We start from the raw sequence: 26,339 nt of genomic DNA on the forward strand, positions 1-26,339 counted from the left end.
CTTTCTGACGGCGACGACAACAGTAATATCGTCTCCTTTGACTTCCGGTTCTCGACCCCGGGAAAAAAATCTGGAGCATTCGCAGCACCCAAAGTCCAATTCACCACGTGCTTCAGCGTCTACAAGCAGGTTTATTTTGACTTTCAACCGAGTTATCTCGGGGTCTTAATCCGATCGCGAGTAACTCGATTCGACCCAATTTCTTGTCAGATTAAGGTGTCTACATGAATTTAATAACTCAGTCTTATTGTAATTTAGCCAATAATCTGACCCTTTCAGTGCCATGTAACCCCACTCACTATTACTGCAGAGCCTTTACCGCCACTCTCTTTACTAAACTTAACAGCCAATTAACCCACTGGTAGTTAAGCGAAAGACTTTCAAATGTGGAAGAAAGAAAAAAAACAATCCAAACAAAAGATTTAATTGTCCACGAAGGAATTTTATTCATAAAAGCTTCAATGGATAACAACTATTTATTGTAAAAAAAAAATGTATGATATCGAATGTTCCTGTGTAAACATAAAGCAGCATATACATTTTGTCATATTAATTCCATCTATGTGTGGTAAAAGCTCAAAGGAAAAAGAAAAACTCGTCTTAAAACTTTTATTTGCGAGTTTCATAGCAGTGCTTATAGCCCTACACCGTGTTAGATTTTAATACAGTTCACTGTGGTGCAGTCCTCTTTTATAAAGTGCTCTCATGCTGGGACTTTTGGGTAAAATTACAAACTAAAGGCAAGGGGTGAATCACCGTTCACGGTGTTCACTGCAGGTGGTTTGCTTTAGCATGGGGTTTAGTTCTGTTGGCTGGGAGCTGCGCGGGGCTGCGGCCGCCTGTTTCAGCAGCGGGGGTTGCCCATCCGGCAGAAACAGACAGTTCTGAAGAGCCGGCACTGGCAGAAAGCGCAGAAATCGCAGCACACGTTGCCTGGAGATTTACAGCTTCCCCAGAGAGGGATGCAGTTTGCTGGAGGAGGAGGGCGTTTCTTCACACTGAATTTGCTCTGAGAGAAACAAGGAAGAAGGGAACGTTGCATTAGCTGATCATACGGATGCAAGTCAACTGATACAGTTAACATTAATAAATAACACCAGTATTTATTTACTAAATATTTACTGAGAATCCTGCTGCTGATAGCAAAGAAGAGTATAACAGCTTCCTGGTTGAAACCACAGCCTCCAAGCATAATGCAATGGAGAGACGGGGTAAAAAATGTGTTTATCATGGAAAACATCACAGCAAGACTACAGTTGAAAACAGACATGTTTGATAGAAGATGGTCATTATTAGTACAGGCAATGCCGGGACTCTAATTACCTCTATATTCTTGTTTTTCTTATTATTTTTTATTTTTTCATTAATTACAGAAGAGTAAGTTCTTTCTTTTTCTTTTTGTATTGTTGTTGCTCTCACCTGTAAATGACTCGTACTCTGTATGGTTGTTTTTCTCACTTGTAAAGTACTCATATTAACGCAGAATGCTGGTTAGGGCATATAGAGCGAAGAAGAGGATTGGATTAGCGGAAATATGATGTAAAGGTGCAAAACACTGACTGCAATTTACAAAGATCTAGTCAGTGGAAGAAAAAAAAAGAGAGAAAGGACTTTTAAAGAACTTAAAGCAAGTATAACTGCATATAATATACACCCCTTATGTGTTTGTATGTATGTATATGTCAAATAAAAAATCAGTTATTAAAAAAAATTAAAAATTACACCAGTATTATCCTATGAAAGAATGATTTGGATTTATTTTTCTGTTGAAGTAATGGTATGACTGGATTATAACCTAAGAACTGTTGTAGAATTAGTTAAGGTTGGTTTTTATAAGCTTTCAATCACATTTCATGGTCAAGATTATAATACAATTACAATCAGTGCCAGGTTTAAACCAAGGTTGTCATAAGGATCATGAGAAGTTGCAGAAAGTTTAGTATTCCACGTAGTGAGATGGTTTGAACATAAAGGTTTACATTGGATTCTTAAGCAGCATAGAGAACATGAACATTTGGAAAACCTTCCCACTACCTGTGCCTGATAGTGTTGTTGTCTCGTAACCTTTTGCAGTGTTTGGCTAAAAAGGCCCCATTCAGCACGCTAAGGTCAAATATGGTGAACAGGGAAAGGAGATACAAGGGACCTTACCCGGAGAAAAGGAATTGTGCTGCCAAGGAAGTTGAACATGCACTGGAACTAATTACTGACCTTGAGTTGCTACATCCACATACATTCCTGGACTGTCAAATCTGGATAATTGCAACTTATAACGTTTTTGGGCTCAGTAGATAAACTTTGAGAGAGTTTAAAGTGAAACTTGCAGGTTTCCTAGTTTGTGAAGACTACACTGTTAAGTATCCAGTTCCTCGGGTCTCGTTTATCTTTTTTTTTAATAAAATCCTAATTAAAAAACACGAAATAAGAGAAAGTTAAATATGATGTGTCTGTTTGAACCAATAACATGCTCATTTCTGTGTATTAATAAAAAAAAAACGCTTTCATGCTCTGATGAAGGTTCCAGGCCAAAAGTTTTGCTGGAGTTTGCATCAAAACTCCTGTGTGGATCTATGTTTGTTAATGTCATGGCCTTTAATCAAGTTGTAAAGGCAGAATGGTGGCCGGGGAGAGGGGAGAGGGGGAGGACATGCAGCAAAGGGCCAGAATTTCACCTTTCGACATGAGTGGTATGCAACATTTGAGTGGTCAAGAGAGAAAAATGTGTTGGAATTAAGGCTGGGCAACGATTAAAATTTTTAATCTAATTAATCACATGATTTCCCTGATTAATCACGATTAATCACATTTGTACGCAAAATCCAAAATTGAATTCAAAAGTAGTGTATAGCTTTTAGCATTTAGTTTTATTTTAAATGTGCTGCCATATGAATGAAAGTGCCATAACATTTGTTGTGCAAACACACTTTTAACATCAGCATCTTTCTGTAGTTTTTATGTAGAAGCCTCGCTCCACTGTCTGTTTCCTTGAATGACTTGCTGCTATCAGTTGTGTGTTTTGCCTTTAAGTGATATTTTAGACTGGAACTACTACACTGAGAAGACAATTCAACTTGACTGTAGTTTTTTTTAATTTATTTTGAAATACGTGCTTTTATGTTGAAACAAGTAAAACAGGAAGTAGCTCCGTGAGCGTCACACAGAGACCGAGGAGCACCTGTAGCGGTGATGTTACCTGCTAGTTTATTTTTATTTTATCACTCCATGCTTCGTGGTGTTTGCTGTAACTGTGTGAATGTGATGCATTCAACAGACTTTTACAATAATAAAACCTGCGTTAATCCGCGATAAAATATTGATCAGCGTAAAATAATTAACAAGTTAACGCGATAATAACGAGTTAATGCGCCCAGCCCTAGTTGGAATCTAACCTCAGTTTGATTGAGGATCTGTGGTATTATTTTAAGATTGCTGCACACCAGCAAAATGCATCAAGCTTGATGGAGCTTGAGCAGTTTAGCTTTCAGGAATGAGCAAAAAATAGTGAAAACCAAAGAGGTTTGAGGGCCCTACAAAGTATTGACCCGATCAATTCTCCATGCTCAACTTTTCAGTTTCGTCTTAGTATTTGTTTGTTTCACTGTTGCAAAAAAGTTTTGCAATAATTGGATCCATATTTCTTTATGTCATGGCCTTTAATCAAGTTGTAAAGGTGGCCGGGGAGAAGGGGAGGACATGCAGCAAAGGGCCTCAGGTGCTGGAGCCCATTTAACCAGTTCAGCTTCTATATGTTAGTGTACACAATATACAGACACATTTTTACAAATACCAAGTTCTTGTTATATATGCTATAAGTCACTGGGGTTGCTCTTTTTTTCAAAGTAAATAATGAACTTCCAGATATATGCAGCTCTGTTTTGATGGCATGCATTTCTGCATCAAAACAAATCAAATAAAAAAAAATAGGCAGAGGACACAGTGTGTGTCGTGTAATCTTCCCAATTATAAAGAAAAAAAAACTAAAACCAACCTTTTTTTGTTTTTTTGTTTTCTCTTTCTTCTTCACAGATTTCGTCAACTCTGAAAGAGAACGAAAGAAAAGAAAGATCCTTCCAGTTGGTGTGTGATTACTGACGCTGAAGTGATGTTAATACTGTGGCAGAAATACAGCTCTCACAAAAACAAGTCATGAACACAGCAGATCATACTTACCCACAATAACAACAGGGGGCGAGTCTATTTCTATGCTTTGAGACAAAGCGTTGGACACAACGACCTTATTGGTGGAAAGTACCTCATCGGGCATCATGTGGGCCGACCCAGGGAAGTACCGCGTCACAGCCACAAAGAGAAAGCAGCCGAACAGCAGGGAGGCATGCATTTTTCTCTGGAAAAACATCAACAACGAGGATTAATGTTTGTTTTAGCTAGTTGGAAATTTCAATTTTAACAGTTGAAATTCAAACATAAACTTCAAGTAAATTCACAATATATATATATATATGTGTGTGTGTCTGTGAGTGTAAGTATCTATATACCGTATGTCCTATGTATGAAATTCAATCTCTACTTGGAATTTCCAGCCATTGCAACAAAACAATCTAAGCACAAACAGCTGTTATCTACGGAAGCCCAGAGCGGACGTGGTACGTATAAACTTTTTTTCTGATGGTTTTCTCGAGATAACAAGATCATTATGTCGTTATCTCGGCTGAGGGCTTTCTGTGTGGAGTTTGCATGTTCTCCCCCGTGTATGCGTGGGTTCTCTCCGGGTACCCCGGCTTCCTCTCACCATCCAAAAACATGCATGTTAGGTTAATTGGTGACTCTAAATTGACCTTAGGAGTGAGTGTGAGCGTGCATGGTTGTGTGGCCCTGTGATGGACTGGCGACCTGTCCAGGGTTCACCCTGCCTCTCGCCCATGGGCAGCTGGGATAGGCTCCAGCCCCCCCGTGACCCTGAATTGGATTAAGCCTGCATAGAAAATGGATGGATACATGGAAGCCCAGAGCGGACGTGGTACGTCTAAACTTTTTTTTGATCGTTTTCTCGAGATAATGAGTTTATTTACCGATGGTTTTCGAGGCCAACTTTTCTCCCCAGTCGGCCCCTGTTTATATGTGTTTATGTATTTCTGACAAAGGTGTACCCATTTTTACCCACCTTTCATTGAAAACTGAATAAAGTAGCCGGAGACGGCCGGCTCGACTGCAGCTCAATAGGCGTTTACATCTAAAGCCTGATTTATGGTCGGTGACGCAAGACGCAACGCAAGACGCAACGCAAGCCCCCCCTTGCGTGCTTGCGTGTGTCACCTCGATTTTCTAAACTTCACGCAAGACGCGAGCGCAAGCCACTATCTACATCACATTCATCCCCTAATAAAAGACCACTGTTTTCAAACATAGACATAATATATTATGTCTATGTTTTCAAACGCCATGGTAGAAAGCGAAGAAGAAGAAGAAGAAGCATGAATCCACTTGAAGAGAGACTTGCCGAAGAGGTCCTGGTGGTGAATTTCCTTTCATCGTAGTAGGCTTGTCATTGAAAAAACCCGCTGCTCCACCTACTGTCCTGCCTGTGAATCGCCACGCAGCACACGCAACCGCTCACAAAGCAAAATTAAGCATAAACGCCATTAACGCAAGCGCAAGACGCAAGCACAGTTAAAAGAAGTATAACTCAGCCTTTAAGTGATCCTGCTGATATAGTCGACTTCATCAGTGACCAGCTGAGGGGACCAGCCCGTCTCCATGGTTACGGAATGATGCACGAGAGGTGCCGTTATCGTTTTCTCGAGAAAACGAGATAAATAACTCGTTATCTCGAGCAAACGATCATTGTTTTGCTTGTCACACCAGCAGGATTTGCTTTTCACAAGCAGAACTGTTACACAAACGCTCCACATTCCATGTTTGATTCATAGGCTACTTTATTCAGTTTTCAATGAAAGGGGGGTAAAAATGGGTACACCTTTGCCAGAAATACATAAAGACATATAAACACATATAAACAGGGGCGGACTGGGGAGAAAAAGTGGCCTTGAAAACCATCGGTAAATTAACTCGTTATCTCGAGAAAACCATCATTGTTTTCTCGAGATCTCAAATTAATTATCTCGTTTTCACGAGAAAATAGATGGAATAAAATGTATGTTCCGTAACTATCCATCCACCTATTTTTGGGAACATTGTTAATTGACATGGTTCTATACTGAATACGAATTGATTCTATAATTCATTTTGGTCAACAGATCAGCCTGCTTGGTTACCAGGGTGGTGAACTCTGGTGATGGTGACTTTACCACCAAAAGATTCAGGGATTCAGAAAAGACTGCTGCACGTCTTTTAACTGGCACACGTAAATACAAGGAATATTTCCCCCGTTTTAGCCTCACTTCACTGGATGCCCACACATTTTAGGATCAGTTAGCACCCGGGGAGCATGGGGGGGGTACAGTGCCTTGCTCAAGGGCACCTCGGTCGTGGCAAGGAGGTGGACTGAGGTACCTTCAGCTGTCAGTTTCACCGATCTTTTTGAGTGGCGAGAAGGGGAATTGAACCGCCAATAACCTTCCAGTTATTGGATGACCCACTCAATGTGAGATGTTGAATGTATTATTATTATTATTATTTATTTTAGTATCATTATTGATTTAAATTGTATAGCTGTTTTATGTCTTTTAATCTATTCTTGTATTTTACTCTTTTAATTCTGTTTTTATTTTTCTGTACAGCACTTTGGTCCACTGTGGTTGTTTTAAAGTGCTTTATAAATAAAATTGGATTGGATTTATTCTTCCGTCCAGGCAACAGAAATCTAAAGACAAAGTCCTGCTTCCCAAACGACAAAAAATAATATGTGCATTCCTCGGCCAAAACAGCCTAGTCTTTCAGCCACTTCATGACATAGTGACGGTCTGTCACTAACCCTAAAGTAGTATTTATTTTCCTAACCCTAACCAGGCGTTTCATTTCACAAATCGAGCCAGAAACATGCTCCCCATCGCTTGTGCTTTTCTTTCCCTGGAGGTATCTTTGGGTTTGAATATTTCTTATAGTTGAATATTTCTCACCTGTAATCATTGACTCTTCCATCAACGAGCAAGCTCTGGGCAGCATTGGCTTATTATAGCTCTTTTTCTCTGTCTTTTCTCTCTTCAAGACAGAGGCCGTCCTCACTGATTCTTCCTGTTAAAAATGAGCTTTTCCTTCCCACTGTTGCCAAGTGCTTGCTAGGATGGAGTGGTCAGACTTCCTTATGTAGAGTTGCTCCAGGGTGGCTTTTTTTCTGTTAATTGGAGCGATATGAGTACAGCTAAACAAAGATGTATGAAATAGTAGGTGGGAGCTCGGTGTACAGAACCACCGCCTCCTCAGGTTCAATAATTTGATGAGGATGGACAACATGGTTTGGGCTGCTCTGAATCCAACCATAGATCAAGATACCTTACTTAATCTTAATCATGTATTAGGAATATGAAGACACAGACCTGAGATCTGTGGTAAAACAAGACTCTATGAGACCTGATCTGATTGTCTGCCACCTAACTCCATTTTTCCTGGAAGCTTTATACTGTTGAGACCAATAAAGGTTCTTAACAACTAAGGAGTTTAACTCTGGGTTTATGTTCATCATTTTTTCCTTCTATTTACAATGTGGCTTTATTATGTCTACATATATTTAAAAAAGAGTTTTTTAAGCATGTGTGACTGGGTTTTATCCACAGTGTCGATTGAATCTTTGCTGCACATAAGCTGCACATATGTTGTTTTCATGCTGCAGCTGTCAAGTTTTAAATTGCTCAATATTTATTGCATCAGTCTGTGAAAAAAAAAAAAAAAAAAGTATACTAAAATGACATGGAATTGGAGGTTTGACAAGAAAATCTGACAAAATAATGATTTCAGGCTTATTTGTGTCGAGAGAAAGAATCTTTTCATCCCATAACAGCCTCCATATTGTTTGAGTTAACTCAGAATTTGCAGGGACAGAGTTCCAGCTCAGTTTATCATAGCATTTAACTCGTTTTTCTTTCCACAAACAGTCATATTAGTGTGTCCACACAAGCAGAAAGAAGTTGTACAACTTTAGTTCATGTTTTATAAACTTTATCTTTTTTTTCCCAATGTAATTCTTGTGTGTGTGTGTGTGTATGTGTGTGTTGGCCTGCTTTATTTTACATCTGCAAAATATTTTCTCCTCAAATATCTATCATTTGTCAGTTGACATAAACAGTTGACGGTATGGGAGGTGCTTTACAAACTTTAGGTCAAACAGAAATTCCAGTGTAAATTAATGGAACGATCACCTTTCTGACAGCATTGATGAAAACTGAAATGTATAGTCTTCATTTACGTTCATTAAATGGCAGATCATGGTGTGTTTGCCACAAGGAGAAGGCTCACCGCTACATTTACCATATATCAGAGGATTTCTTGCGTATTAATACATTCATTTAAATGTTGATGTTATAGGAAATAGGTGAGTCCAATTAGGTTTTTATTTGGGGCCATTTGACACAGATTCAAGTTAAAATAACACCTTTAGTTAAGATTCACAAACTGCGTTTTCATTTCACCCGCACGCATTTGTACAGCACAGAGTGACACACAAAAACTGTTGCCTTTGTCACACTGGCAATTCTAAATAAAAGTAATAACAATAAAACATGTCAAAGGCAGTAGCCCTGTGGGATATATAGTTAAGATGTAGGTTCGGACCTTAAGGCCTGCAGGAAGGTTCAGCCAGGCTCCATGTTGTCTTTTTCTAACTTTCTGCTGTTAAAAGCGCCAGATAGTCTGTCAAGTCTCTTAGTCTTCATTACCAAATATGAGGCCATGCTTATCACTAGTGGATGTGCTGATTCTCATTCCAGCTGCATCACACTGACCTGCAAATTCTCAAGTGAGCTATCAAAGGCCTCGTGAGATGATGCTAGAGGGATCATCTGCAAAAAGTCAGTGATGGGACCTCTCGATCTCCATAACAGACACCTTCTATCATATTTTTCAACTTGTACCGTTGAGAGTGAATAAATGTCTAAACCGCTAAATGTCTGCACATTTTCAGTGGAATGTGAGTAATTTATTTTATTTTATGTTCAGTTTCTGGCAGCTTGGCTTATGGCACTTAATGTGTAGGAACGTAAATGAGCAGCTTGGTGGACACACCGATTTCCTCTGACACAACAAGGAAAAAGTATGCAACGAAGTCCAACTAAAGTCCAGTGTTGGGACAGGAACCGGCGGTGGTGGAGAAATTTAGAAAAACTTTCAACCAAGAGAACAAGGCTTGATTCCAGAGAGGAACTGTAGCTCCATTGCTCTATTATTTATGTTTATGCATTTGCATTTTTATCCAAAGCACCATACGCTGGTAGGGTAAGGGGGTCTTGCCTAAGGACCCCTACTGGGGGCAGTACTTTTCATGTAGGGGATATGAAGGTGGCAATTTTACCACTACACTATCCAACCTGTCATTTAGTTTTCTATGATTAGGTTTAGGCTGAGCCAAAAAAAAGGTGATTAAAATTAAACTAGAAAGATAACATGGTTGGCATGTGGTTGAGTTCTCAACATAACCAAAAAAATCAGCAATACTGATTAAATTGTGACTAACACCATGACCTTCTGGACTAATATCCATGCAAAAGAGTTTAATATGTATCATATCAATACTTAAAGCCCTGGAACACGTCTGGAAAATGCTGCAGCAGTAATATTGAGTTCAAATGTTGTGTATCTTATGCTGGTAGGGTAAGGGGGTCTTGCCTAAGGACCCCTACTGGAGGTAGAAATTTTCATGCAGGGGATATGAACCCAGGTCATCCACATGAAAGGTGGCAATTTTACCACTACACTGTCCAACTCAATATTTAGTGTTCTATGGTTAAGTTTAGGCTGAGCCAAAAAAAAAAGGTGTTTAAAATTAGACTAGAAAGATAACATGGTCGGCATGTTGGAGTCCTCAACATAACCAAAAAAAAATCAGCAATACTGATTAAATTGTGACTAACACCGTGACCTTCTGGACTAATATCCATGCAAAAGAGTTTAATATGTATCATATCAATACTTAAAGACACATCTGGAAAATGCTGCAGCAGTAATATTGAGTTCAAATGTTGTGTATCTTTACCATCCTGATAAAATATAGTGGAAAAAACGAACAAAAAAAAACATTTTGTGTATTTATCCACTTAAAGGTTCAGTGCATAGTGAAAGCTCACACCCTACCCTTCCAATAAAGTAGAGAAAAGTATGCCGGCCTTAAAGAAAACACGAAATGCACATTATTCTGGTCTATTCTAGGCTTCTGTAGAAACTTGGCAGTGCAATATGGTTGAGAATCCATGTCATCAGTAGATTTGAACAGGTTGTTCAAAGGTGCTGAAATCCAGAATCATATTCACTAGATTCTGAAAATTACAATATAGTTACGTCTGTGATATGTGAGTATCACTTCTAGCATTCAGCAGGTCCTTTGAAAGCAGTTCAAACACCGAGAAAGAAGGTTTAACGCATTGTATGTGTCATGTAGCACCTCAGACCACGTCAACATCCCTCCTGCACCACATCTGTTTACGTTCAAAGCATTTCTCATGAGGCTTGCAAACTGCGCTAAAGTGTGTGGATAGATTTCAAAGCCATATAATTTAAAAAAGGTGGCACAATAACCGAAAACTCAGAAGGAGAGTTGACAAGCAGCAAAAATGTAAGCAGATGTACGGAGATGTAAAGTCGGGCTGATCTACAAGATACTCCGCAGATACAGTTTGAAGTGCTCTCAAGAGCATCATTAAAGCATTCTGCAGGCCAAAATAATGATCCCAAGTACAGTTGTGGCTAGGGAGGGGGCATCCATTTCTCTCAGAATATCAGAGGTTTAATTCACCACTCCTTCAGTCCACATGCTGAAGAAAGCAGGATCCTGAACCCAGCAGCTCTGATTTCCCTCTGATGTGCCCAGCTTTGTAAGCGTGATAGTGCAATAGTTCCAGTATATTGAAGGTGAGTGAGCATGGCTTGTACAGTAAAGTGCTTTGAGTGGTCAACAAGACTAGAAAGGTTCTGCAATAATGCATTTCCTTTTACAATACACATAGTTTCCAGCTGAACTGGCATATTTATATGTTTATACGTATATATCACCAAACTCATAAAACTGTATTTTGTACACAATAGAACTTTGAATGAATACTGCATGTACTTGCATACAAGCATTTTGCAAGCCTAAATGGAAAAAACAAATGTGTATTAACAAACAAAAAAACAGAACAATCTTGGGATCATACTATCTGCCAGAGAATGAATGACAGCCAAATTAAGTGTAGAAATCACAGGATTCTTTTTTTTTTTTTAAATAATTTACCCAACTTTTTTGCATTTATCTGTCACATATTCACATTTTTCTACATGTGGAGTTGACATCTGTATATACATATATAAAACTTCCCATTCATCTATGATGAAAACAGAAACAACAAAACAACGTTTTTACAGAAAAACAACAACATCTGTAGTTTTATGTCAGTGGTCAGCTGTTTTTTCACAATAACAACCGTCATCTAAAACACTAAATATTGCCACAAATACAAAAATGCTCTTTAGGGGGCAGCCAGGATCAGTTTGTCCTCTGCTAATGACAGACTTTATTGATTCTGAAAACTACTGAGGAGCGCAGGGATGTTTAAAAAGTTAAAGTATTTCTGAATGCAGTGCAAAATATAAAAACAAAAGCTGTATGTTGAGAGCAGGGGTCGCGTTAACCGAATATTTTCCGTCGGTCACCGGTGACGGGAATATCTGAAAGACATCTGTCATTTTGACAGATTGCAATTCACACCCCTGACCACTTGGTGGCGAGTGAGCATATAAATTAGCTCTTGTCTCTCTTGATGCACGACCTGTTGGCTTCACCTGAAGTGGAGCTTGTAATTCCAGTCTCCAGTGTGGCGGCAGAGCGCGGATTCAGCCTCCAGAACAACATCAAAACAGCCATGAGAAATCGTCTCTCCGAGGCAAAAGTCCAAAACTTGATGACAACAGCCTCTGCAGCAGTCCCACTTGAGACATTTGATGACGCAAAAGCGGGCACGCAATTCAAGCAGAGGTGGGTAGTAACGAGTTACATTTACTCCGTTACATTTACTTGAGTAAGTTTTTGAAAAAATTATACTTCTAGGTGTAGTTTTAAACCACTATACTTTTTACTTTTACTTGAGTAGATGTGTGCAGCAGAAGCTGTCCTCTTACTCCGCTACATTAGGCTACAATGAGCTGGTTACTTTTCTTCTTACCTCTTTGGTATTCTACGCCTCATTATTTTTATCCCCCGCGTACGCCTCATTTTAATGTTTTATTCTGACAGAGAGAGAGACTTCCACCAAAGGCTCTACCACCTGACTGTGTTCCACCAATCAGACGCAGCCGTGCAGTCTGGTCACGTGACCATACTCAATCTCAGCGGCGGGACGGGTTAGCTTTAGCATTAGCAGTCGTAGCAAACAAACAAAGAAACAGATGAAAAATGTCAGAATCAACGGTGGGAAATGAAGACACAGACGAGGCCTCATACTGAAAGCATGTTTACCTTACAAAGAGTGAGAAACAGCAGCTACATTATGTGTCTTCTGTGTCAACCAAAACAAACGCACATTTCAGCAGAAACTCAACATCTAACTTGAGGAAACATGTAGCGGTAAGTTTCCTAAACTCGTTTTTTTCCCCCCATGGATAGGCGAATGTTTGTTTTTTAGGTTACATATGGGTTACATATGTTTTAAACATTTCCTAAGTCTCTCTTATTTTTTATTGAAGTACTTGAATTTACCTGGATTATTTTAATTTAAGCTATTTTGTAATGAATGAATTAATTTTAATTTATTTTATCAATTGGATGAACTCTAATTCGCCTAAAGATGATTATTTAGTATTTTTGTCTGTCTGATTGAATGCTTGTGTTAACAAATAAATCAGATGTTACTCAACAGTTACTCAGTACTTTTTTACTCTTACTCAAGTAATTATTTGGATGACTACTTTTTACTTTTACTTGAGTCATATTATTCTGAAGTAAGAGTACTTTTACTTGAGTACAATTTTTGGCTACTCTACCCACCTCTGAATTCAAGTCCATGCGGACCAGGAGGAAGGTGGGAGACTGTTCAGGCCACAGCAGGTGAAGTGTTCATACTTTAAGTGCAATCGTTTAATTTCATGGTTCATATGTGGCTACTGGGGCCACAGTCGGTGGTTTTGTCACTGCGGAGAAAAAGTTACATGTAGGCTATGCATCTGCTTGATGTGTGATGGCACAGTGTGGATTCTCTATTCAGCATGTTTGGACTGAATATTAATTACATTTAAATTAAATGCTATTGAATATGTCATTATTATCGTTTTTAAAATTAAAGCAACGGGTAAATTTTTAGGACCCTGTCAGTCAAAATGACGGACAACGAAAAGGTCTAGCGTAACCTCTGGTTGAGAGTGTTTTTGCACTTAGGACTTCAAATGCTGTCAAAGCTGATCTTTATAGGATTTGTATGTGAAGTTAACGTGAAGTGCAAGAGCAGCTGTCTGTGAACATAGACCCTTGGAGTGCTTCACTGGTGCATGAAATGTCTTAAAACTGAAGGAGAAACAGACTTCTCATTGCCTTCCTCCAGAGCTATACAAACATTCATCACTCTGAGCGTAACTTTAAGTTACTCAACACCTCGTTGTTCTGCCGTTTGATCACACACTGAGTGAATCAAGTCATTTCTGTACCACTTAAATGATTATCACATACATACGTAGGGTTATGAACGCTGACATGAAGCACATTCTTCTGCAGCCACAGTAGGATGTCTCCTACTGGTGCACTGACACATGAATGATATAAGAGGTGAAACACTGACCGAAAAGGCTAAGTGGGAAAGTAATAATGTTATAAGTAATAATGAGCAACAAAAATATGTGCAGATTAGTGTAAAGACGTGTTGCACCACTAAAATCCCTTTAGATTTCCAGCGCAAAACAAAACAAAAAGTTTTAATTTCGTCACAGTATTCTGTTGGAAGAATTCATTTCAAGTTCAAGCAGCTCAGTCTTACCAGAAAATGTGTAATAGCCGTTTTTGTTTACTTGCATAGTGTGTCACAGTCCATGGAACGGAAACTGTGAGATGGTAACACATCCCGAGGTTTTTGTTTTCTGTTGGGCAGCTCTATTTATTCTATATAATATGAAAAGAGAGAAAAGAAAAATAAGAACGACACACCTTAAAGGACTCCTAGATTTAGGTGAGTTTAAGCTTAAAACCACCTTTTGTCACGCCATGGGACTTTGTTTAAGTTTTATGTTTTAGTTTCATGTTTTAGGTCCAGGTTTTGATTTTCAGTTCATGTTTAGTTTTTCAGTCTTGCCATTGGTTTTCCCCTTCTCTCTGTTAATTAGTTAATGCCCCTCACCTGTCTGTCATTGTCTCCAATCACTCCCAGCCCTCTATTTAGTCTCCTGTCTCCCCTGTCTTGTCGCCGGATCTTTGTTTTTCATTCATGCCATTTATACCTGACCTGCCTGACCTGATTCCCGTTATTCTCATGTTCCACATCATTTTCACTAAAGTTAAGTATTTATTTATCTATGCCATGCCAAGATCTTTGTTTGTTCCGTGACACCTTTTAAAACCAACTATGTCACAGTGGAGCTGTACATGCATTTAGAGTTTGTCATGTAATTCAGTAGAAATGCACATCGCTTGGCGCTATTTTTGCCTCCCTTCATATCAATGCGTTCAGCCACCTAGCGACAGCCACACCTGTTACGGTGTTTGCTGCTCGGTCTGCTCTTCGGTCTGCACAGTTTACACAGCAGGCAGTGATACGAAGGGAGAGAAATAGCGCCAAGCGATTGTGAGGTCTGACTTTTTCTGGAGGGACAATTTTGTGATGCAAATGTATTACTCTTTTGAACGCATATTGTTTTGAGAAGCAAGACGCTTTATTTTCGGGACCCTACCCAACTAGCCGGACTACCTTCATCAACACCAAAACTCAGCTGGAACTCGGCTCATAGGACGCAGCAGGGGGTAAGAAAATGTTCATAAATGATATTGCTAATATGGGATGTCATACAGCTTCATGTCAAAAGAGGCGAACTATCCCTTTAACTTGTTATTATCGTGTTAATTATTTAATGCCCATAAATATTTTATCGCGCATTAACGCAGGTTTTATTATTGTAAAAGTCTGTTGAATGCATCACATTCACACAGTTACAGCAAACACCACGAAGCATGGAGTAATAAAATACAAATAAACTAGCAGGTAATCTCAGCGTTACAGGTGCTCCTCGGTCTCTGTGTGAAGCTCACTGAGCTAACCGGCGCTACTTCCTGTTTTACTTGTTTCAACATAAAAGCACGTATTTCAAAATAAATTTTAAAAAAACCTGCATTTACAGCCAAGTTGAATTGTCTCATCAAAATGAAGGCATTTTTTGTTTGATTTGTGAATAAAGTTAGCCCACTTTGACTTTGACAAAAAAAAGCTATTTCATTATTAAATATTTTATAAATCCCGTTGGAAATAGATTTTCAATGTGTTTTATATATAACAGTGGCAGAAACTACTAATTAGAATTGACTTTGACCAACTATAAGACTGGTACAGGTGATTTAATGGACTGTATAAACTGTTTCTTCTTTTATAATACAGGTATGGACATTACTCGATTTATAAAAAAACGTTTTATACAGCATTGTTTACAAGAAACAAATCTGTTCATGTCGAAATGTAAAACACAACCTTTTCAACACAAGTTCCATTGTGAAAGCTAACCACATACAAAAAGCATAAAAGCGGCAATACTTTTATTATTGTTCAAATAAAACCCCTTTTATCGCCCATTTAAAAGCATTCTCTGTCAAAGAAAACCCACTCTCTTCTGCTAAATAGTTAACTTTTCTGATCTAATTAAAGTTCTCTTCCCTTCAATGGGCAGGAAAAAAACAATTAGTCCGTTTAAGTCTCGTCAAAAACGCGGAGACGCTGGTTCTGTGTTGGATTATGTAGCGGTGAACTCTGTAGCACATTCCGACGCCTCCATTCTTCAGTATAGTCAGACCAATATGTAAAGGGCTGTTAAGAAGATTAGCACCAGCTACATTTTACTGGCATCTTGCAGCTTGCAGCCTAATAGCAAAAATATACTGTGATGATTACTCAGTGATTTTCCAGCCTCAGTGGAACAAAAGAGTTGCATGTGTTGTTCCTTTAGGTCGCACTGCCATGAAAGGAGAAACAGCAGAAGAAGAAGCAGAACAGCGGCACGCATTATTTAACATTTAACCCAGAAAAGAATGAACCCTGTGAAACGCATGTCGTGTGTTATTTGGATCACACCGTGTGATCTGTGATCTGAATAATTCTGAATGGGATCTAATCTGAGGTATTAAATGGAGAAAGTCTTTGAAAATCGAAAAGCATCTTTGAACTGGATTAGAATCATGAACGGGTGAATTATTGACTTATCACGAGGCCAGCGAAGCTCCATCGTTTCATTTTCGACACATTTATTTTAGAAACACAACTGTACCTCTGGGTACCGGCAGAAATATTGCAAGCCGCCCGAGGGTCCTGGCGGCGGTGGCGGCGGCGGCGGCGGCGCATACTCGTGTTGTAATTCATAATATCTGCATTGATGTTTGGATCCGACACTGTCGAGCCATGATGTTCTATTTGTATTCGATAGAGAGAACCGCCCAATACAAATGAGATATATGTCTAAATATGAGGGCGTAACACAGACTTTAAAGACTCGCAGCAGTGCAATGCAAAACATTCCTGACTCTGAATCCAACTGTGTTACTTAACAGCTCCTCGTTTGGCTTTTTGACCTTTGACCTTGCTTTTTTTTTTTGTGTCACATACCTACTTTATTATGTAATTTATGTACCACCTAAATGATCGGCACACCCTGACAGGAAACAGACTTTTCTGCTGCCACGTCCACTGTGCAAGATCGTGTGTGTGTGTGTGTGTGTGTGTGCTCAAACTAAAGGCACACACACAAAAACTGCTTTTGTATGAACCAAAAAATAAAGAAATAACTGTATTATTATAACAACCCCACAAAGTTTTAGATTATTAAACACTTTCATGACAAACTGGGTTTTTTTCGTGAACATTTCATATTCATCTTTCCTCTTTTCCTCTGTTCAGTTGATCCTAAAAGGGGCCTTTTTCATCAGATTAAAGGCACACTTTACACGGGTTACATGGAGCGGCATCGGTTTCAGCTACTGCGCCTATAAATCATTGGCCCCTCACTGTCCAACAGCTGGTATAACAGTTGAGAACTATGTATAAGAAATCAAACTTAATGTGTCCAGACAATCCGACTAAGACCAGTTCTCGCATCAAAGAAGGTCAGTTTTTTTTTCTCTGGCCACACCGGGACAAAACATCTGACTGGCACCAGTTAAATGTCACTCAAGGGATCGGATTCTGTCCATGTCTATTTGATCGCACACACACACGTTTTCTGAAGAAACCCTTGTAGGGCTGAAGGAAGAATAACATCAGAGCACCCAAGCGGCCTGGTTCTAATTTTGAAATAATTTGCAGCAATTTCCATCACCATGGAGGCTGGCAGTAAATTCACAGGGTTCCTTTGGAAATTGATTTGCTCTGTTGCAAAGACTGCTGGCTTCACTTTCACACATAGGCCTCCGTCCCCTCCTCGTGTTTTATGCGTTTGCTGTTCAGAATCAGAGTCTTAAACAATAGATAAACACACACTGACCGAAAACGTCGCACCCTGTTTGGTTTTCGGATCCTTAACAACGGAACAGAGCTGGTTAAAAAAAACGTTCGGAAAAGAGACGAAAAAGCATTCGGATTCGAACTTAAACAGGAAGTGCCGACACAAAGTCATCCAAACCCTCTTTGGAAAATATATTTTTACTACTTTCAACAGGAAAATAAGTCAATCTTTGACAAGTAATTTGTCAAAATACATAAATAATTACAATTACTTTACAGTCTGCACTAAAGGCAAGGCAAGGCAAGGCAAGGCATCTTTATTTATATAGCGCATTTCATATCACAGGCAACTCAATGTGCTTTACATAAAGACAAGGCATTTAAAAGAACAGCATAAAGCAGCAATTTAAAGAAAAAAAATTAAAAACACAGTTAAAAGCAATCAAAGAAGAGGGGAAAAATAAAAATATAAACTCAACCATAAGCACACGGAAAGAGAAATGTTTTTAACCTGGATGTAAAAGTGCTTACAGTTGGGGCTGATTTCAGTTCTGCTGGTAGTTTGTTCCAGTTGTGTGCAGCATAACAGCTAAAAGCTGCTTCACCAGGTCCAGTTTGAACTCTGGGCTCTACTATCTGACCCGAGTCAGCAGATCTCAGAGCTCTGCTGGGTTTATACTCTGCTAGTATGTCATTCATGTATTCTGGACCTAAACCATTCTGTGATCTGTAGACGAGTAGCAGAACTTTAAGTTTTAATGTGTCTTATCCCTAAGAGCATTCTGAAATAAAAATCAATGAGAACCATCTAAAAAGTTTGGTTTTGCTCATTTAGAACACTTTGAATGAGGAACTTGTAAAAAGGAAAAACAATAACCGCTTAATCCAACTGTCAGGTTGCAGGGGGGCTGTAGCCGGGAGGCGGGGTGCACCCTGGACGGGTCGCCAGTCCATCACAGTGTCACGCCCACAGGACATTACACCAACATTATTACAAAAAGCAATTCGTCATCATCTGATATAAGTGTAAATAAATGTATTGATGTATATCAAAGCACAACTAAGCTGTTATAATGTTACGACGTTTTCATCGTTTATTAATTCCTCCATTTTTGTACCGAAACCGAAACGATGACGTCTGAGTTCACCACAGCCGTCTCCTGACACAGAATAACATCATCAGCATATTTTAAAGTAGGACAAAATGAATGAACACTACCTTTAAAAATGCCATGCGTCCCTTAAATGGGGGGGGGGCAGAAACTTTCATTCAGAAATTCTTCTCAGTTTTACTTTTGTGCAAACTTTAAAACTTTATAGTTTTACTGCAACTTCTCTAAATGCAGTTTTCAACTAAAAGCTTATATTTCCATCTCTTCAAATTCTAAAACTTATTGAGGCCATTTGATTTAAACGTGTGACAACGCTGTTTTTATCTTTATCTATTTTTTGTACTTCGCTGTAACTTGAATATTTGAACATATTTCAAGTATAATTTGGTTCCAGTTAAAGACGTTTTTGATATTCTTTATCGTGATGACAGTTCGTTGCTTTTTTGTGCTTTTTCAGAAGTAGAAATGCTTAACTTGAATACAAAGTAAATGAGAAGCAGAAGACTTCTGGCACATTTTGGGGACGACTTCAGGAGAATAAATCTGCTTGATGGTGGTTTTAACATCTGTGTCACATCTGGCATCCTCGTCTTTTTATGTTGTCCTACATGAAACTAATTCTCATGAGCAAGTATTATTTCTCATCTTTTCAAATTAAATTTATTTCAGTGTTGCGATCATTTCAAGCAAATGTGTCAAGGATTCAGATGACTTTATTCCACAGTTTCTTTCCGTTTCTGCAAAAAAGCTTAAGAAAGTCAGGAGAGACCTCCAATTAAAACCAAATAGATCATTTGTTCATACCTGAAAATAGAATCCTCTAAACAAGCAGCAGGAGGGAAATAAGATTCATATGAACATCAGCACGTCGTTCTCATGTGTTTACTTTAACACGGCACAAAGTGAGTGCTATGATTTTATTTATCTATTAATAAATAAATAATATTTTAATAATGTTATTTTTAATTATTAGTAGTGGTAGAAGTATTTTTATTAGAATTTGTATTATTATTGTTGCTGTTTATATACAATCATTGTAAATATTAATAATTTTTTTGAGTTCACTCAAAAAACTTATTATTTATATATAAATATATTTTAATATATTAATATATATATATATATATATATATATGGTAAATATAGCAAAGTCCATACAAAGAGGAGGTTGTGGTGCATGAGTGGGTCAAACATAAGACACTGCAAGTGGAACCCACCCGTAGATGACTTATTATTTTATTGTTTTTATGATTTGTTTTTATATATTTAATTATTTTATCTAATTGTGCTTAGCTTTGATAATTACTTCTTGGTAAGGTTTAGAGAAAGTTTACAGCAGGGCCTGGACTGGGGCATAAAAAAGGAATTTGATCCTAATCAGCATTCATTTGGAGGTTGAGATTCTAAGCAGAGTAAGTAGAGCACATCTAATAATAGAAAGTATTTTAGAAACTACATAGAAGTCCAGTGGATGTACAGATGAAGCAAATGTAATCTGAAATTTGGATACCCATATATTGGTGAACTCTGCTACATAAGGAATAAAATAATACTACCTATATAAGAGCATTAAAAACACTTTAAAGGTATTTTCAGTAAGTGGCCTGTATTGTTTTTTTTTGTTTATAGCTGCAAAGAAACAAACCAATAACTCACTCACCTCTCTTTGACTATACATTGCATGCAATGTAGGGTTCAGTAACTTCCCCATGGATACTTGTGCAGCGTGTAGACAAGGGAAATTGTGGCTTGAATTGGCAACCTTCCGACTGTGAGACACCGGCTATATCTCCAGTCACAGCCACCTCAGGCAGGGATACAATATTGCACATTGAGGGGTCTTTAGGGCCAATAATGGCTCTAACTCTGGGTTTGTGTTTGCTGCCTGTCTATCTCACCATGACACCTGCATCCTTACTGCCGCCTCTACAACTAATGGCAGAAATCGCAGTAGAACCTATAAAAAAAGTTTGTTTAATTCATTCACATCGCGCACCTTATTTTGTTCATCCGTCTTATTTTCTGTGCTACCTTTGTCCCACTGGAAACCCACTCTTGAGGCAGTGTTTGGTCCTTGTGGGCTACATGGTGACACAAAATGGTTAAGGGGCGAGAAGATTTCAGTTAGTACTAATGCTTTGGTAAAAGATGCTGGGTGCCGGGAAAGTGTCGATGACATCGATGGGATGGATACTGCGTATTGCATGCACTGGAAAAAAATCAAAGTCTCACCAAGTGTATTTGTCTCATTTCTAGTCAAAATATCTCATTACACTTAAAGGGATACGCCACCCCCAGGCCAAATTAAGTGTATCCCCGCATTCCCGAGACATAAATAAGTGTGTGGGAGCGTTTTCCTGGCGACCCAGGCATTGTCCGAATCTCACAGCACTGACCACTGCTTGGTTGCGTGTAATACATACATGTTAGCGTTGCCAGCGTCACCAATCGAAATATTTCGCTCAACATGAATTAATTTACTTGATTTACCTTCTAATTAGTGTGTGAGTGGTGTACTTTCACATCGAGTGCAAATGACTGTGTAAATCTACACGGAAGGCTTGGTTTGCTCATGTCGGTTTGGGAACTAGTTTCCAGTGCGGAAAACACAGCCGAAGCACACTCGCCGCTACGTCTTTGGGAATCCCCACCCCCGACTTCTTCAAACAAACCAGCGTGAAGCAGCCACGATTTCGATTTTTGATATTACCAGTGGAGCAAATTAGTAAATATCAGAAGTTATATGTATCTAAACAGGTTCATATTTGGATGACGGATTTTTTATTCTAAGAGATATCAGTGTTGCTACATTTTGCAGCTGTTGCGGAGACACAATTTTTCAGCAAAAAGAAAACAATTCAGCATCAGATTGTTTGGAAGATATGTGGTATGTGTAAAACATATCCAATATTTCCTCCAGAGACTATGAGGCATCTGTGCTGATGTTCATTTGTGAATAGACTCAGGAGCCGCTGTTAGTATCCCAAAGAGACAGAGTACAGGAAATGGCTCTTCAATTTTTTAACAGTCTCTGGCGACCTGCAGTGTTTCGGACAATAATTCCTCCTTCGGTGGTCATGAAAAAACTAAAATTCTTATTTTCATCACAAATAAAAAACATTCTAAAAAAAAAAAAAAGATTGTCTTGGGCTTTAAATCAAAAGTAGAATTAATTATCAGAATCATTTCCAGAACAAAATATCATCCAAACAAAGACGGTTCTCATGGTGTAGCTTGTTGCAAATCCTTTCCAAACATGGTTCTTCATAATATAATTAACTATACAGCTTCTACCAAATCCTTAGATTTAGACTCAAATATCAAACTTGGAATTTAGTACGTTTACTTCAAATGTGGAATCAGCTGCTGTGGGAGCAGATTTTTTTGATGCTCGGTGAAGCCTGGACTTCACATTTCAAAGGAGCTCAGGAGGAAGAGCAGTCGTCTGCCCATCAGAAGGTTGGGGGTTTGACTCCCAGCTTCCCCGGCAGCATGTCGACAGCGTCCTCGGGCAAGATACAGATGCATCCATCTGGGTACAAATGCGTATGATGGAGCACCATGTGGACTAAGTTTGAGTGTGAATGGGTGAATGGGTGAATGTGACGTGGAGTGTAAAAGTGTTTTTGAGTGCTCAGCTACATATATATATATATATATATATATATATATACATATAAAAGTACAGTCTATTTAGTATTTTGGTGAGCCACAACAGTGGTTCCCTGCATTAAAGTTATTATCATCATCTAGAGAAGGCCCTCCTCCATGTAGTGATCTGTCCTCTCCCCCACATGCCGGTTCTAAACCCTAACTTCACATACGACTCCGGGTCAGAACATCCACGGTGTCCCATTTTAACTCTTTCATTTTATCCATAATTTTCCGTTTTTAAAGTAATCTGATTGACTTTAATAGAAGTAACTAAAAAAACGTTTTTTTTTCGTTAAACTGAAATCTGTTAAACTGAAATTTAAAATCTGTTTAAATACATGAATAACTTAAGTCTTATATATAAAACCATAATAATTAGTAACAGTTCAACTTATTTATTTAAATTAAAGTGAACAAGTACAGGCTTTAAAACGTACTCTAAATAAACAGGAGTCGGTGTTTGTGATTGAACACAGTAAATGCACATCTGCACATTGGAATTTTGGAAACTTCTCTCATTCTATCAATCTGACGCCATTTTCAGAATAATGACACAGAGCAACAGGTTAGATCTCAATGAATTAAAAAGATAAATTAAAAAGATTTATGGTGGAAAGTGGAAGAAGAGGTCCGTGATATGGATGCATCTTGCAAAGCTGATCTGCTGCTGTACAACCTGGTTGGTGAGGAACATTGTTTCTCATTGCTAGAATATTTCAAGCTGTCAGAAAAGACAGAAAATGGTCAACAAAAGGACTAAATGTGCTTTTTTTTTCTAGTTTGAGATCATTATTTTGTTTTCTTTACTTCCTTTGAAATAAAAATAAAAAACAGGAAAATGTGAGAACTATTTATCAAATTTTTTAGGTAAGTTTTACAGAGACATAATATTAGTTATTATTATTATTATTATTACAGCCATTTATTGTTTTGTGTCCTCAATGTGAAAAAGAGCTGAATGAACGTCCATCAAGTGTGTTGTTGTTACTGTCTCTTCTTTTCATTTGAGTCTCCCTCTCGTCTGTTTAGTTGTGAAGTTGTTGTGTGATGTTTTGCTCTGTCTTCATATCTTTATTTTTACATATAACTGTCCCATCCATGTAAACTGACACTGATCGTGATGCTTAAAATGATGCAAAATAAAAGAAATGATATATAGGTGTCTGAAAATGTAGCAGATAAAAGTAAAAAGCTGTCATAAAAATAAGTATTTGATTAAAATAAGGGTTTTAGGTGAAGATTTTGCTTGAATATAGTAACAAAATAACTTCTTGTATGAAGCTGCACGGCAACAGTAACTTAAGAGAGAAAACTAAAAAGTGTACAAAACGTTAAAGGGATCGAAATAGACATGTTCTTCCAGAAAAGATTGACCTTGGCATATCTCAACTGCAGGATGAAGAGTTAGGCACATTTTTTAAGATGAAAAATAATCTCACTTTGCTATGAAAAGCTTCGGTTGTACATTCGGTATCTATGCTTTGGACATTCAGCTGTATCAGCAGTAGATACGCGCCTGCATGATTCTGCTGGATGCAGCAGGATGAGCATTCAGAGGATTTACAGTGATCGATCATTATGTTTCTTATTTAAATGATGTTGTCTGTCCTGACACCATCAAGTGTTCCTGTTTTTAATGCACATCATGTCCACGTGTCAGTTTGATACATTTGAGGTGGATTTTTTAATGGTCTACACAGCTAAATACTCACTTAATTCTATTATCGTGTAAAATTTTGAGAAAAAAAATGAGAAAAGCAGCAGCAAGATGTAAAGATGCATCTTTTGGCTCCATTTTTCAAATATTATGTTCAAGATTGCAGATAATCTTTACAATTCTGTACCTCTGTTTATGCAATTATGCATGATATTTCACTTTGATTAAGAATTTTAAGATTATCATCAAGAGTTTATTGGATAGAAAGCACATAATGATTTTCTGACAGTTAAACCGTGTTGCAGCCTTTACGGATCATAAAAATCTCTTTAAAATCTTGCATAAATGATAGTTTAGTTTTAAGACATGATGACTATAATTGTGGGATTATAATAAGACGTGAATAAATCCTGATTTGTTTGAAAGTTTCTCTGTGAGGCGGCTCAGGTTTTAATCTGCTGTCGATACCACGCCTGTAAGAAGTACAGCTTTCCCTTTGCCTGTTGGCTTATTTTGACGAAGCTGTGGACACGCCGATCCCGTGCTGCTGATGGGCCGTGGTGTTTTAGTCGATAGATGGAGCCCTGACAACGCTGGTGCTCGGCTTTCGAGCAGAATCAGGAAAACTGTCGTGGCGTTTTCAACGTTATTACAGCACACGTTGCCGTAAACCTATAAAGATGGGAATTTACAGCAGGAGTTTGCTTGGACAGATGTGGTGCTCGCTCACTATTTTACAACCCGATTGATCCTTTACCAGCTTTTTAACCAGCGATCCGGCATAAATGTATCAAAAAAACGTTGAATCACATCATGGAGTTTATCTAAACATGAAACAAAAGCCAATAATGCATCTCGGTAAAGACTCTGTGGGCCCCTGTCTTTATTTTAACAGTGAAATGTTGATTAAACCTGTTGCACTTTACAGGCCACTGCTAGAAAGTCCTCTTAAAGCAGCTGGCACATAAGAAGCTCACAAAGGATCATTTCCGTTAAGATCAGATTTTCTTTTTTTTTTGCAGAAAAAGGATCATATTTTGACATTTCCTATACATACAGGCTCTAAATGTTTAAGCCGCCTCTCTGTGCTGTACTTTCCACTCTGTGGCTCTCCAACGCTCAAATATCATCCTGGAGCAGCTTCAACGTAAAAAGCCTAGAAAGAAAATGTATATTCACCTTGGGTGTGGATCCTGTACCAGCTGTCTGTGGGTAGGTCAAGCTCTCAGGGTTACGTTTTCCTCGTCTGTTTAGCGTACGGCTCTCCGCACTTCTGTTCCCTCCTTATTTCTTTCTTGCTCCACGTCCTTTTTCTCTGGTTCTTTTCGTGTAGAAGTCACCACTCGCTTTTTTCCCCCCTCCTTTGCACGGTTCACCTCTGATTTTGTCCTTTTATATCTTCTTTTTTTTTGTTTCGTAGCAGGTTTTCCCCCTTGGTCCCTCCGTTTCTCTGCCCCCTGAAAGCTTTTTTTTTTTTTTTTTTTTTTCCTTCTCCAAAACTTTTTTTCATGCCCCGCTCCCCTGTTTCCTCCTTTATCTCTGCTTAAGAAGAAGTACCTTGTCCTGGTTTTGATAATGAAGACATACTGGGAGGTTTGTATTGGAGGCGGGACCAGTGCTGCGGAGGCTTTGGGAAAAGAAAAGGTCAAATTATGCAGAGGATGGACAGGCAAATGGGAACCAGAAACTCCAGTGATGTGCTTTTAATTTCAGGGGTTACCATAACATACCTGTGCTTCTGTTTATGAGAAGCCAATACTGGCCTTCTCAAACCCCCTTTATCTGTTAGATCTGGCTGTTAGTTACTTTGAGATGGCATAATATGCGTTTCTATAAACCAACTTTCCCGTAATCTGTCTCCAAATCTGCTTGTTATTTCCCTCATTTCCCAGTGCATGATATGTGTTCTTTTTTCCTAAAAATTTGGTTTACTTGAACAAGAGTCTAACAGTGTTGATATGGTGATGATTAGCAAGCAGAATGAAACATGTGATAATAATTCAGTGGCTTGTTATCATTTACTAATAGACATAAAGACGGTATTCAGAGGTTCAATGCCTGGCTTCTCTATAGTAGAGATGTCAAGGGTTCTTCCAGCATACTGAACTGAATTTTGCCCCAAAGTACTTAGAAAAGAATCTATGTACAAAGGAATGTGCTGTGTTATTGTCTCTTGTTCTGAGTGGTCAACATGACAAC

At 38.5% G+C, this 26,339-nt stretch overlaps 1 protein-coding gene across 1 annotated transcript; it reads right to left on the minus strand.

The window, feature by feature from the left end:
* Positions 1–421: 421 nt before the first annotated feature.
* On the minus strand, positions 422–25,692 carry asip1 (agouti signaling protein 1). The gene is made up of 4 exons (XM_075462000.1): positions 25,320–25,692; positions 4,171–4,345; positions 3,989–4,038; positions 422–1,009 (listed from the first exon to the last, which is right to left on the minus strand). The coding sequence occupies exons 2-4, from the start codon at positions 4,337–4,339 to the stop codon at positions 845–847; spliced, it is 384 nt and encodes a 127-aa protein (XP_075318115.1). The 5' UTR covers positions 4,340–4,345; positions 25,320–25,692; the 3' UTR covers positions 422–844.
* Positions 25,693–26,339: the final 647 nt, after the last annotated feature.

Source organism: Odontesthes bonariensis, chromosome 3 (assembly GCF_027942865.1).
Source record: "Odontesthes bonariensis isolate fOdoBon6 chromosome 3, fOdoBon6.hap1, whole genome shotgun sequence".
Classification (NCBI taxonomy): Eukaryota; Metazoa; Chordata; class Actinopteri; order Atheriniformes; family Atherinopsidae; genus Odontesthes; species Odontesthes bonariensis.

Excerpts from the sequence above, each read along its gene's own strand:
- asip1 (XM_075462000.1), bottom strand. The coding sequence starts at position 4,339 with ATGCATGCCTCCCTGCTGTTCGGCTGCTTTCTCTTTGTGGCTGTGACG. Across the intron at positions 4,039-4,170 it reads GCCCCCTGTTGTTATTGTGG|AGTTGACGAAATCTGTGAAG; the intron begins GTAAGTATGATC and ends GTTCTCTTTCAG. Across the intron at positions 1,010-3,988 it reads AAACAAAAAAACAAAAAAAG|AGCAAATTCAGTGTGAAGAA; the intron begins GTTGGTTTTAGT and ends TGTTTCTCTCAG.